At 40.4% G+C, this 12,380-nt stretch overlaps 1 protein-coding gene across 1 annotated transcript in view; it reads right to left on the minus strand.

Moving 5' to 3' along the window:
• Positions 1-1,573: 1,573 nt before the first annotated feature.
• The window catches only part of prepl (prolyl endopeptidase like), a 38,858-nt gene continuing 28,051 nt past the window's right edge, over positions 1,574-12,380 (minus strand). Inside the window, exons 12-14 of the mRNA XM_055639628.1 lie at positions 7,965-8,082; positions 6,154-6,236; positions 1,574-3,039 (exon numbers count right to left, since the gene is read on the minus strand). Coding sequence (XP_055495603.1) covers positions 2,974-3,039; positions 6,154-6,236; positions 7,965-8,082 — 267 coding nt within the window. The 3' untranslated portion in view covers positions 1,574-2,973. The remainder of the gene's footprint in view (positions 3,040-6,153; positions 6,237-7,964; positions 8,083-12,380) is intronic.

Below are 12,380 nucleotides of genomic sequence, written 5' to 3' on the forward strand. Positions count from 1 at the left end.
GTAAGGCATTTGACAAGGTTCCGCATGGTAGGCTGCTCTGGAAGGTTAGATGCCATGGGATGGAAGGAGAAATAGCTGAATGGATAGAAAATAGGCTTTGTGGAAGTAAGTAGGTGATGGTGGAAGGTTGCTTTTCGGACTGGAGGCCTGTGACTTATGGCGTGCCTCAGGATTTGTTGCTTAGCCCATTACTGTTCATCATCTACATCAATGATTTGGATGAGAAAGTACATAGTATGGTTGGCAAATTTACAGATGACACAAAAGTGAGTGGTACTGCAGATAGTGAAGATGGTTGTCAAAAAGTACAGTAGGGTCTTGATCGGTTGGGCAGGTGGGCTGAGGAATGGTTGATGGATGATGTTGGTGAGGCCGCATTTGGAGTGTTGTGTTCTGTTCAGGGCACCATGGTATGGGATTGATGTAGTCAAGCTGGAAAGAGTGCAGATAAGATTTACAAGGATGTTGCCCGGACTAAAGAGCCTGAGCTGTAGAGAGAGGTTGAGCAGTCTAGGACTCAATTCCTTGAAGTGCAGGAGGTGGGGTGATCATATGAAAGTGTACAAAATCATGAGAGGAATAGAACGGGTAGACGCACAGTCTTTTGCCCAGAGTAGGGGAATTGAGAACCAGAGGACATGGGTTTAAGGTGAGGGGGGAAAGATTTTATAGGAACCCAAGGGGTAACTTTTTCACACAAATGGTGGGAGGTGTATGAAACGAGCTGCGAGAGGAGGTAGTTGAGGCAGGTACTATTGCAATGTTTAAGAAACATTTAGACAGGTCCATACATAGGACAGGTTTAGAGGGATTTGTACCAAAGTGCCTCTTTCCACACTATAAGACTCTATATTGTCACACTTGAATGGACATTTCCACTACAGCATGTACAAAGAGGAACAGTGGGCCTTTGGAACAGATGCTAGATTTTTTCCTCACTAAGATCTGTATTGTATTTAACATAATCTTTGATTCAATTTATCTAGTTTCACCAGTTACTGATAAGATGTAGTTTTACTTTAATTTCAAAATCGATTAGTTTTATTTTGAAAGGATGTGCCATAGCTAGAATTCACAAATAAAAGCAGCTTTCCTTAAGTACAATATAAAGTAGGTTGCCTATCATAAATCGTGCTGAGCAAACTGATGGGCTGCAATTCACAAGGCCTTTTCTGAAATTGACAGGTTGACTGCTGACTAGCCATTTGATGCATTTTGCTCCAAAGTCCACATCCTTTATAGTTGTAGTTTTGTCAAAGCTATACTTAGTATCCATAAACCAAATATAATGGACTTAGTTCAGAGTACAGAGATAATCAGCAAATAACACTAAATTTTGATAGTCCTATCTTGTTTTATCTGCAATGTTAGCCTTACCTCCAAGCATTATTAACAGGCCTGCTATATACTAATAAACTACTGTGATTGCCAATATAAAGGGATGGGAATTGCCAGAAATATAATTAATGTATCCAATTTTAACCTAATGTAATTTTGTCTTGCTTCTGCTTTCATCATCAACAAGAATCAATCAAGATTTTAGAACAGATACTTCTGATGCGATATAAAACTATAGGATTTAAAACAATAAAATAACAGGAATTAAAGTTATTTTTGCAAGATTTTGTTTAAGGTAACATGAGGATTTTTGCTTTCTGGTACAACGTAGTTTGATTTGCTTGTCTGGACTGTTTTTGTTTCCAAAAATACTTGACAATCGTTTAATAAACATGATATTCTTAATTATAAAAGGTTATGAAATAACTACACTACATGGATTCAACCTTACACTTTAAATGAACAAAGGATTGTAAAATAAAATTTTAATTTGGTTTGCTTTCTACCATCCGGCTAGTTGAATGGTGTAATAATTGCAAATATACAGCACCGAAACTGGCCATTCTGCCATTTTCATAATGCATCCTGGCAACTATATGTTCCAGTCAAACCTCCTTTGCCATCTAATCTAATTCACATTACCTTCGATTGTTTCATGTTTATTAAAGACCACTAGCACTTACATTCTGCTCTTCACCAGAAAACCAGCCTGTTTACCTTCACTGAAACTTCTGATAGCATTCTTGTATTTTTCAAAAGATCTTTTTCTAAATGTTCCTAAAATGAAACACATTTTAAAATTCAAAATACCAAGAGTGTTAAAATTTACCTGCAAATTTATTACAAACTTGCAGAATATTATGCCTGTAACTTGTTGTAGTTATCCAGCGAATAGCTCTTCCAGTATCTGGAAATCTGGATTCAAAAGCCCAATCTGTTAAATCTAGATCATTAAATAGAGACTGAATTATAGCGAATTATAGCGAAGGCCCGAGCAGAATTCCACTTTGTACCTGCTACCACTCTGAACACATTTAATTTTGTAAATAGCTTTTCCGGTTTGTGGCTTAAGTTAGGTAGTTTATGGTTGAATGGCTGTGCCCAAACTGATCAAAGTGATTGGTTCTTTTGAAGGATTCTATAAAAGACATCTATTAAATGTACAACCGTTATCTTTCATCTCACAGCAGATTGATAATGAAAGTGCCATAGACAGCAGGGAACTCCTGCAATATTTACAGTAAGCTGTTGAATTTATTACAGAAATATATTTAAATAATTTTTCATCAAAGCATAATGTCATCTTGGAATGAAGAGGCAAAAGAGGGCAAACTAGAGACACTAATTTTGCTGTTCACAGTTTACCCAACTTCCAATCTCAGATAAAGCAAATATAATGAAAAGTTTCACATAAAAAGTAACATTTAACACATTATTCAACTTCATCCTTTTTTTTTTCCCAATACATAAACAATATCACCAAAGTACATTAAATTAAATAATTACTAATCCACCAAAAACAGTGATTGTGTCTATAATATAAATACACTTAATTCCAGATCAAATTTGAATGAACAATTATTCACTAAACTCATGTCTTGTGTATTTCTCTGCTGTTTGATGCACAGAAAATATTCATGGATGAGTTCCTCCCAGATCAAGTTTCAGCTCCTTGTATAGAAATGCATAATGTCTGGCAATCTAGGAAACACAATATAGTCAATTGCTAAACAATTTTAATGTATATTAACTTCATAAACATGATATTTTAACCAAATTGCAAAATTCTCCACTTTTGGATACCCTATCCTCATGGGGTTGAATGCACACCTGTATTAGGAATTAAAACAGATAGTGTGGAAACAGGCCCTTCGGCCCAACTTGCCCACACCAACCAACGTCCTATCTACATTAGTGCCACATGCCTGCGTTTGGCCCAGATCCCACTAAACCTGTCCTGTCCATGTATCTGTCTAATTGCTTCGTAAACATTGGGATAGTCCCTGCCTCAACTACCTTCGTCGGCAGCTTGTTCCATAGTTAATATAATGAAAAGTTTAACATAAAAAGTAGCATTTAACAAGTTATCCCTCAGATTGCTATAAAATCTTTCCCCCTTAAAGTTTAAATCTTTAAACCTATGCTCTCTGGTTCTCGATTTCCCCTACTCTGGGCAAGAGACACTGTGCATCCATTTGATCTATTCCTCTCATGATAAAATGGATTTAAAGTAATCTGAATATCGGCATGACAAAGAATGACAACGTAGGAAATAAGCACTTTTTGTTCCATGGTGTCATTCGTACCACACAAACCAGGCCCTTTGGTCTGACGTCCATGCTGATCAAGATGCCAAGTTATGCGCTTCCAGTTCCTGCATATGGTCTATATCGCTCTAGTCCAGTGGTTCCCAACGTGTGGCGTACGCCCCACAGGGGGGCAATTTGATTTTTAAGGGGGGCAATTGAGCGCGACTGTGGAGGTCTGGGTCCAAATTTTCGATTTTTTTTTTTTTGGATTTTCCATCAGGTAAACATATGTAGTTTATGTTTCAGATGTTATTTTGAGTAAATAATTTTTTTTGGGTAAAAAAGGTCTTTATTGTGTAGTTATTACATAATCACCGCGCCATCGCTCTTCATGCACGTCGCACGAAGCGCGCGAGGTCATTTTTTTAAACAATTTTTTAGTAATTTCTTGCTCAGAACTAACTGTCTTTTGTTTATTTCATTTTTCTTTTTCATGGATGCCATGTTCTTTTGAAGCTTGTTTAAACCAAGGTATTGGCGTTTTAAGCTTCTTCAGCTGAAACGGAGTTCACTTTTTAAATAAGAATTATATATCATCACATGGGGGGGGGGGGGGGGGGGCATCAGGATTTTAGAGGTGATTAGGTGGGGTATGGCCAAAAAAGGTTGGGAACCACTGCTCTAGTCCTTTTCTATTCATGTACAGTTAAATTACCTTTTAAATATTGTGATTGTGACTAACAGCTATTCTAGCAGATTGTTTCATGTTCCTACCAACCTGTTGTGTTACATCTCAAATCAACTTTAAATGTTTCTTCTGTTGCCCTTAAACCTTTAAACTCCTCTACCCTTGGACCAAGACTGTGACAGTAGGAGCCATTTATGCTTGTCAGTATATTATAGTCATGTCTAGATATTTCTAGTTCTTATCTGTATGTACGCTGGTAGGAGGAATTTGATATGTAGAGGGGTGCGTCTACATCTGGAGAGGCTGGCGCAGTCTCAGAGATTAAAGGGCCTGTCCCACCAGCATGCGATTGCATGGCCTCGCGGGGCCGGTCCCACTTCCAATCGTGGAGCCGTCTGGAGTTGTGCGGGGATGGTCCCGACATCATACTCACCAATCAGCCGGGCAGGAGGCGGGCCGACTGAATTTGGACGTCGCACGGCGTCGGGCGGTTACGTCATCATGCAACGGCACGCCGGGCGGTGACGTCATCGCGCAACACCACATGCTAGGCGTACGCCGTCAAGACGCTGCGTACGCCCGTCGAGGCACTGCGTACGGCCTCAATGCGGCTGCGGGCCGACAGGCCGTTGCTGCGCGGAATTTTTGTACAGTGTCAGTTTTTCGGAGCCCCGCGCGATGTCGGGACCAGCCCCGCACAACTCCATGCTGCTCCAGCGATCGAAGTAGGACCGGCCCCGCTAGGCCGTACAGCTCAAGCGACCACGTTAGGTCGCGCTCGCCGCATGCTGGTGGGACAGGCCGTTTAGAGTTTAGTTTGCCTCGAGGGATGGTGAGGACAACAGTTTTTACCACAATCACATTCATGAGACGCCACACAGAAGAAACAGTTAATAAGAAGGAAAAGTTATGAATTATTTCTTTGTTTTGTACTATTTCAATAAAGACTAATTAATCGTCAATGACTGGAGAATTTGTTTTTTAATATCTGCTATCTGTGAGTGCGGCGAGTGCATAAGCTATGTCTTCACCATATCCCCGAGAAGTACTGGCTATCGAAGTTTGACTTCGAGAAAGTATAGAAACTGCCATTATAGTAACTATCTACCCAATCTACGTCCCTCAAAATGTTATAACCCGCAATGAGATCATCCCACAATGGTGGTTGTCACTAGTTTCATTTGAAAGTCAGAGGGATAGAAATTTGAAAAGAAAGACTATGGAGCAAAGCATGGAAATAAGATTAGTGGAGGGATAATTAAAGTCCTGGATAGGTTGGGGTTGTGCAGAAGCGAATAAATATATCAGTAATCATCTTTAACATATGTGAACACAACCAATCAACTGCATTTATCTGGTCCTTTGCTACAATTATGTTACATCCCTCTAATAAAATGAGTTTACTTTTTCTCCTGTTTAGTTTTAAGCATGGCTGCAGTATCATAATGTGATACTGTGTGGGGTTTCTGAGACAGGATGTATTATGTTCAACTGGAAGCGACAAGAATGTACAACATAACTTTACACGAATATGGAAGAAAATACAATTTTGCCCATTGTTCCGAGGTCTTCAGTCATTCACACTTGAAATAAACCCTTTGATTGTTTCACAGTCAACAAAAGCACTGTTAACAGAGGATCAATGAGATAATGCATGTTGTATCCAGGTATGTCAAGAATATGTTTCAGAGCGAGCATCGTGCTTATAATGCACCAAGTTCTAAATAAAGGCCAGAGCAATTTTACTCCAGGGATTTCAATGCTTAGGTTTTTTAAATTACTGTATTGTGGACCTTTTTGTGATGTTATTGTTAACAGTAGAAAATCTTATTGATCTGAAGGATGAAACACCATTGTGAAGAGAAAATAAAGGCTTACTTCTTGTAATGATTGCTCCCAGTTAGTTGGACCATAGTGATCATCCCCAGGCTGGATATCCAAAATGATACTCTGTGGTTCACCTTTGTTTGAAAACAATATGGAGAAAAAAAAAAAATTCTCCATAAACATTGATTTAATACTGTATATTATTGCATTTATCGATTGCAATAACAGTTAACAAGTTGGTTACACAGCCACATTATATTTACGCTGTTAACTTTATTTGATTAGTTTTTACTTCATTTGAATTTAATTTAAGGACTAGCCATGGTAAATTCTGACTATGTAATGAACATATAATGCCATTTTAAAAAGTAGGATAGAAAGTTAAAAAGCTTAACATTTGTGTACAGTTTTGGAATATAATAAATCAGACAGGACTTTTGGTTCTCAAAGCTACTTGATGTGCAGGTTAAATGTTCAACATAAGGATGTTGGGATATGTGACGTATTGTTTCTTATCCAGACCAGTATTGGTTTCTGGAATGGTGCACAAGCAGGATTATTGCAAGTGGTCTCCAAGTGATCGTTAGAATGATGTTAGGCATTTAATATCTTTATTCACCAGCAGATTCTGCCTTCGTTCCTCACGGCCCAGGTTTACCGCTAGTCCCGTAACTTCGGCGACTTTGTTCTCTCTGTGAATGACTGCGGCCAGAAAACCTGCACGTATGAATTTTAGCGCTTTCCAAAAGCAAAATTGATTGATGAAGGCACTGTGGTGGATGTTGTCTATATGGACTTTAGTAAGGCATTTGACAAGGTCCAACATGGTAGGCTGTTTTAGAAGGCACATGGCACATAGGATCCAAGGCAAGCTGGCTAACTGGATCGAATGCAACACATTTTTCCATTGGGTAGTTTGTGACCAACTACCCATTGTGGTGGAATGCTTTTCCAATGAGAAGTTTGTGACCAGGGATCAGTACTGGGATTTTTCTTGTTTGTGATTTCAATTGATGATTTGGAGTGAATGCAGGACTATAACTCAGCTTGTGGATAGTGAGAAAGGTTGTCCAAGGCTACAGCAGGATATAGATCAGACTGATGGTTTGACGGTATATTGGCAGATAGAAATGAATCCAAAAGTACAAGGTAATGTAGTGTGGGAAGTCAAATTGGGGTACAAGTTCATAGTTCTCCGAAATTGGCAACACCAGAAGATAGGGTGGTGAAGGAGGTATATGGTGTGGTTGCCTTCATAGAAAGGCATAGAATTCAAAAGCTTGGCTATTGCACTGCAACTTTACAAAACACAGTATGTTCATTGCACCAATACTTAAAAAGAACTTGCAACATGCACCGACAAATTCCTGACATTACGTTCTAGTATAGACTGCACTATATTGGTAATGTAACCCAAGAACTTACAATTCTATACGAAGGACCATGTACTTACCCATACGCTGATTTCACTTAATGTGCACTGCTGGGAAAGTACTGTAAAAATGAAGGTAGACACAACAAGCTGGAGTAACTCAGCAGGACAGGCAACATCTCTGGAGAGAAGGAATGGGTGACATTTCGGGTGAAGACCTTCTTCAGAGTGGATCTGCATCTCTGGAATGAAGAAATGGGTGACGTTTCGTGTCAAGACATCACACATTCCTTCTCTCCAGAGATGAGGAACTCCAGGTTACTTTGTCTATCTTCGGTTTAAACTAGCATCTTCAGTTTCTTTCTGAAAGTGTAGATTGTTACGAGCGATAGAGAGAGCGAGAGAGAGAGACACACACACATATATATACATATACATATATAACGTACAAATTTAATGGCACAGCTAATATGTTAGTAGCCAAACTCACCCATTGTAATATAATTTGTAGCCACAGCATTTCTAAGTTTGGTTGTATATTTCAGCAACCCTGACAGTAGTACACGTTGGTCGTCTCGGTAGGCTGTGATCAGTATAGAAGGATAATTCTGAAAAAAAGCCAAGCAAGAGAGTATTCACCTCCAATTCTGGTTTAGTCTACATCAGAAAGCCAGACTATTCATACCCAAATAAGAACTGGGTTTCAAACAACTCAATGCACAGCCTTGCCCCAGAAACATCCTGATGGGCTTTGCCAGCTGTTAATCTTGAACTATTTAATAACTCTTAAATGTTTTTGTCATTCATATTTAATTTAAAAACGGCTGTTCCGCATTATCTAGCTATCTATTTATTTATTTATTTATTGTTGTGTCTATCATATGATCATGTATACAGTGTATTCTATAAGCATCATATGATTTAATTGCACCCTGGCATATTTGACAATAAACTAATCCAAATGGGCTTATTTTCAGTATCAGGTCCAATGGTACTAAAGATAGTAACGCTGTTGGTACATTTTAAACAAAAAAGCTTTCTCCCTCAATTTAATTTTCTACTCATTGTGGTAAACAATATTACTGCTGGAAAGTAGAATAACCACATAGCAGATATCAAAAAATAATTTTAACTTTCACTGGTCAATCACATGATATGTACCCTGCCAGACTTTCAATTTGTGCCGTGCATCCAAGTCTAATAGAAAATGAACTGTGTGCATTCATTTCAAAGGAACCCAACTCGCAAAATAAGGGTAAATTTGGTGAAGCAAAGAAGAAAAAAAAAAATGCCTTTAAAATGTTATCTTTTCACATTGCAATTTATCCTATTAATACAGGCTACATAAAAATCTTAACATCTCACTGTCTAAGAGTTTTCCTCCAAAGATATTATTTATGGATTTAAATAAGTTAACACATTTCTTGTAATTAATTATTCAGGGTGCCTGCTGCTTGGACGACTAGTTCATGTGTAAACATCAATTCAGTTAGCAATTACATTCACATATTTTAACTAATTTGCACACGAGTAACACACGCATTTAGGGAAAATGTAATGTGGAGGATACAAGATTGTAATGTGGTAGTGCAGCTGCATTCTGTAGCAAGCTGCCATGAATATTGCATTACTGGAGTTGGTGATGCCTGACTCAATAGTTGTTAAATGTAAACCTTGACCACAATAACATTTCTCTGGTCACTCTATCACTGAATTATCTTAAACACATGCACTTTTATAACTATACTAGATTAAGTGGGACCCGTTGGGTCCCAGCATCACACAGGTGGGATGGTCATCCAACGCAATATTCCACCTCTCCACCAATTCTAATATTGGTGGCCAGTTGGGGGGGGGGGGGCCTTTCTGGAGCGCTAGTATGGGTGTTGTGGGCTGAAGGGACTGGTTTCCAGAGGGCTAGTATGCAAATTGTGCGCCAAATGGATTCTTGGGCTGGCGTCTCAGTCAATCAAGCCTGTTGTGCTGGCAACTCACTCACTCACGGCTGGTGGGCTGGTAGTGGACTCACGGCTAATCCTTGAAATTCTATTTCAAGCAGGGTATAAGGCCACCAAATTCAAGTGCAGTTTCTTACCACTTCTAGCAGGGTGCAAGGCCACCAAATTCAAGTGCAGTTTCATACCATTTGAAGTAGGGTGCAAAGCCACTAAAGACAGCGAGTCGTGACCTCTCCCTCCTCCATCTTGCAGAGACTGAGCCACACCCACATTTCCGGGTTTTATAACCCCCCCCCCCCCCCGGAAAAGGTGTGGCTTTCATGGAGTGATTGACGAGAGAGGGATTCTTAACATTTTTTTTAAACTAATAACACTTTTATTTTTCATTGATGGGACGAATTCTCTGCATCTGCTCAGCGGAGGAAGACTGAGTAGGATGGCCAAAATCACAGCCGTAAGTGGTAGCGTTTTATCTAAATTCAATATACAGTGCAAACAGGAAGTAAGTGCATTTACAGTAGTGCCTTTTAACTTCAAGCCAAAGCACCCAAGCCACCATTTACAGTAAGTGGTGCCTTTCAACTTCAAGCCAACGCACCCATGCCACCATTTGCAGTAAGTCGGTGCCTTAGAAAGGTCACTTTGAGGGTATGAGACGTGAATTGGCCAAGATTGACTGGCAATTAATTCTAAAAGGGTGACGGTGGATATTGGAAGGCTTTAAAGACTGCACACAAAAATTGTTCACCATTTGCAGTAAATCAGGGAAGGTAGTGCATTTAACAAGGGAAATCAGGGATAGTATCAAGCAAAGGAGATGCCAAACTAGCCAGAAAAAGCCATACTGGAGGCCTGGGAGTCAGAGACCAGTAGAGGACGAAGGGCTTAATTAGAAAAAAGGAAAAATGGATTATGAAAGAAAACTGGCAGTGAACATAAAAAAACTGACTGCAAAAGTTTTTATAGATATGTGATTAGTTAAAACAAATGTAGGTCCCTTGCAGTCAGAAAACAGGTGAGTTGATCATGGGGAACCAGGATTGGCGGACCAATTGAATAACTACTTTGGTTCCGTCTTCACTAAGGAAGACATAAATGATCTGCCGGAAATAGCAGGGGCCCGCAGGTCAAAGGAGTTGGAGGAATTGAGTGAAATCCAGGTTAGCCGGGAAGTGGTGTTGGGTAAATTGAATGGATTAAAGGCCGATAAAGCCCCAGGGCCAGATAGGCTGCATCCCAGAGTACTTAAGGAAGTAGCTCCAGAAATAGTGGATGCATTAGTAAGAATCTTTCAAAACTCTTTAGATTCTGGAGTAGTTCCTGAAGATTGGCGGGTAGCAAACGTAAACCCCACTTTTTAAGAAGGGAGGGAGAGAGAAAATGGGGAATTACAGACCAGTTAGTCTAACATCGGTAGTGGGGAAACTGCTAGAGTCAGTTATTAAAGATGGGATAGCAGCACATTTGGAAAGTGGTGAAATCATTGGACAAAGTCAGCATGGATTTACGAAAGGTAAATCATGTCTGACGAATCTTATAGAATTTTTTGTAACTAGTAGCGTGGATAGGGGGGAACCAGTGGATGTGGGGTATCTGGACTTCCAGAAGGCTTTCGACAAGGTCCCACATAAGAGATTAGTATACAAACTTAAAGCACATGGCATTGGGGGTTCAGTACTGATGTGGATAGAGAACTGGCTGGCAAACAGGAAGCAAAGAGTAGGAGTAAACGGGTCCTTTTCACAATGGCAGGCAGTGACTAGTGGGGTACCGCAAGGCTCAGTACTGGGACCCCAGCTATTTACAATAAAATTGAAGGCAATATCTCCAAGTTTGCGGATGACACTAAGCTGGGGGGCAGTGTTAGGTGTGAGGAGGATGCTAGGAGACTGCAAGGTGACTTGGATAGGCTGGGTGAGTGGGCAAATGTTTGGCAGATGCAGTTTAATGTGGATAAATGTGAGGTTATCCATTTTGGTGGCAAAAACGGGAAAGCAGACTATTATCTAAATGGTGGCCGATTGGGAAGGGGGGAGATGCAGCGAGACCTGGGTGTCATGGTACACCAGTCATTGAAGGTAGGCATGCAGGTGCAGCAGGCAGTAAAGAAAGCGAATGGCATGTTGGTTTTCATAGCAAGAGGATTTGAGTATAGGAGCAGGGAGGTTCTACTGCAGTTGTATAGGGTCTTGGTGAGACCACACCTGGAGTATTGCGTGCAGTTTTGGTCTCCAAATCTGAGGAAGGACATTATTGCCATAGAGGGAGTGCAGAGAAGGTTCACCAGACTGATTCCTGGGATGTCAGGACTGTCTTAGAAGAAAGATGGATAGACTTGGTTTATACTCTCTAGAATTTAGGAGATTGAGAGGGGATCTTATAGAAACTTACAAAATTCTTAAGGGGTTGGACAGCAGATGCAGGAAGATTGTTCCCGATGTTGGGGAAGTCCAGGACAAGGGGTCACAGCTTAAGGATAAGGGGGAAATCCTTTAAAACCGAGATGAGAAGAACTTTTTTCACACAGAGAGTGGTGAATCTCTGGAACTCTCTGCCACAGAGGGTAGTCGAGGCTAGTTCATTGGCTATATTTAAGAGGGAGTTAGATGTGGCCCTTGTGGCCAAGGGGATCAGAGGGTATGGAGAGAAGGCAGGTACGGGATACTGAGTTGGATGATCAGCCATGATCATATTGAATGGCGGTGCAGGCTCGAGGGGCCGAATGGCCTACTCCTGCACCTAATTTCTATGTTTCTATGTTTCAACTTCAAGCCACACCCACGCCACCATTTGCAGTAAGTTCTGCCTTTCAACTGCAAGCCAAAGCACCCAAGCCACCACTTGCCGCAAGTAGTGCCTTTCAACTTCAAGCCAATGCACCCACGCCCCCCCATTTGCAGTAAGTAGTACCTTTCAACTTCAAGCCACACCCAAGCCATCATTTGCAG

Source organism: Leucoraja erinacea, chromosome 8 (genome assembly GCF_028641065.1).
Source record: "Leucoraja erinacea ecotype New England chromosome 8, Leri_hhj_1, whole genome shotgun sequence".
In the NCBI taxonomy this organism is placed as follows: Eukaryota; Metazoa; Chordata; class Chondrichthyes; order Rajiformes; family Rajidae; genus Leucoraja; species Leucoraja erinaceus.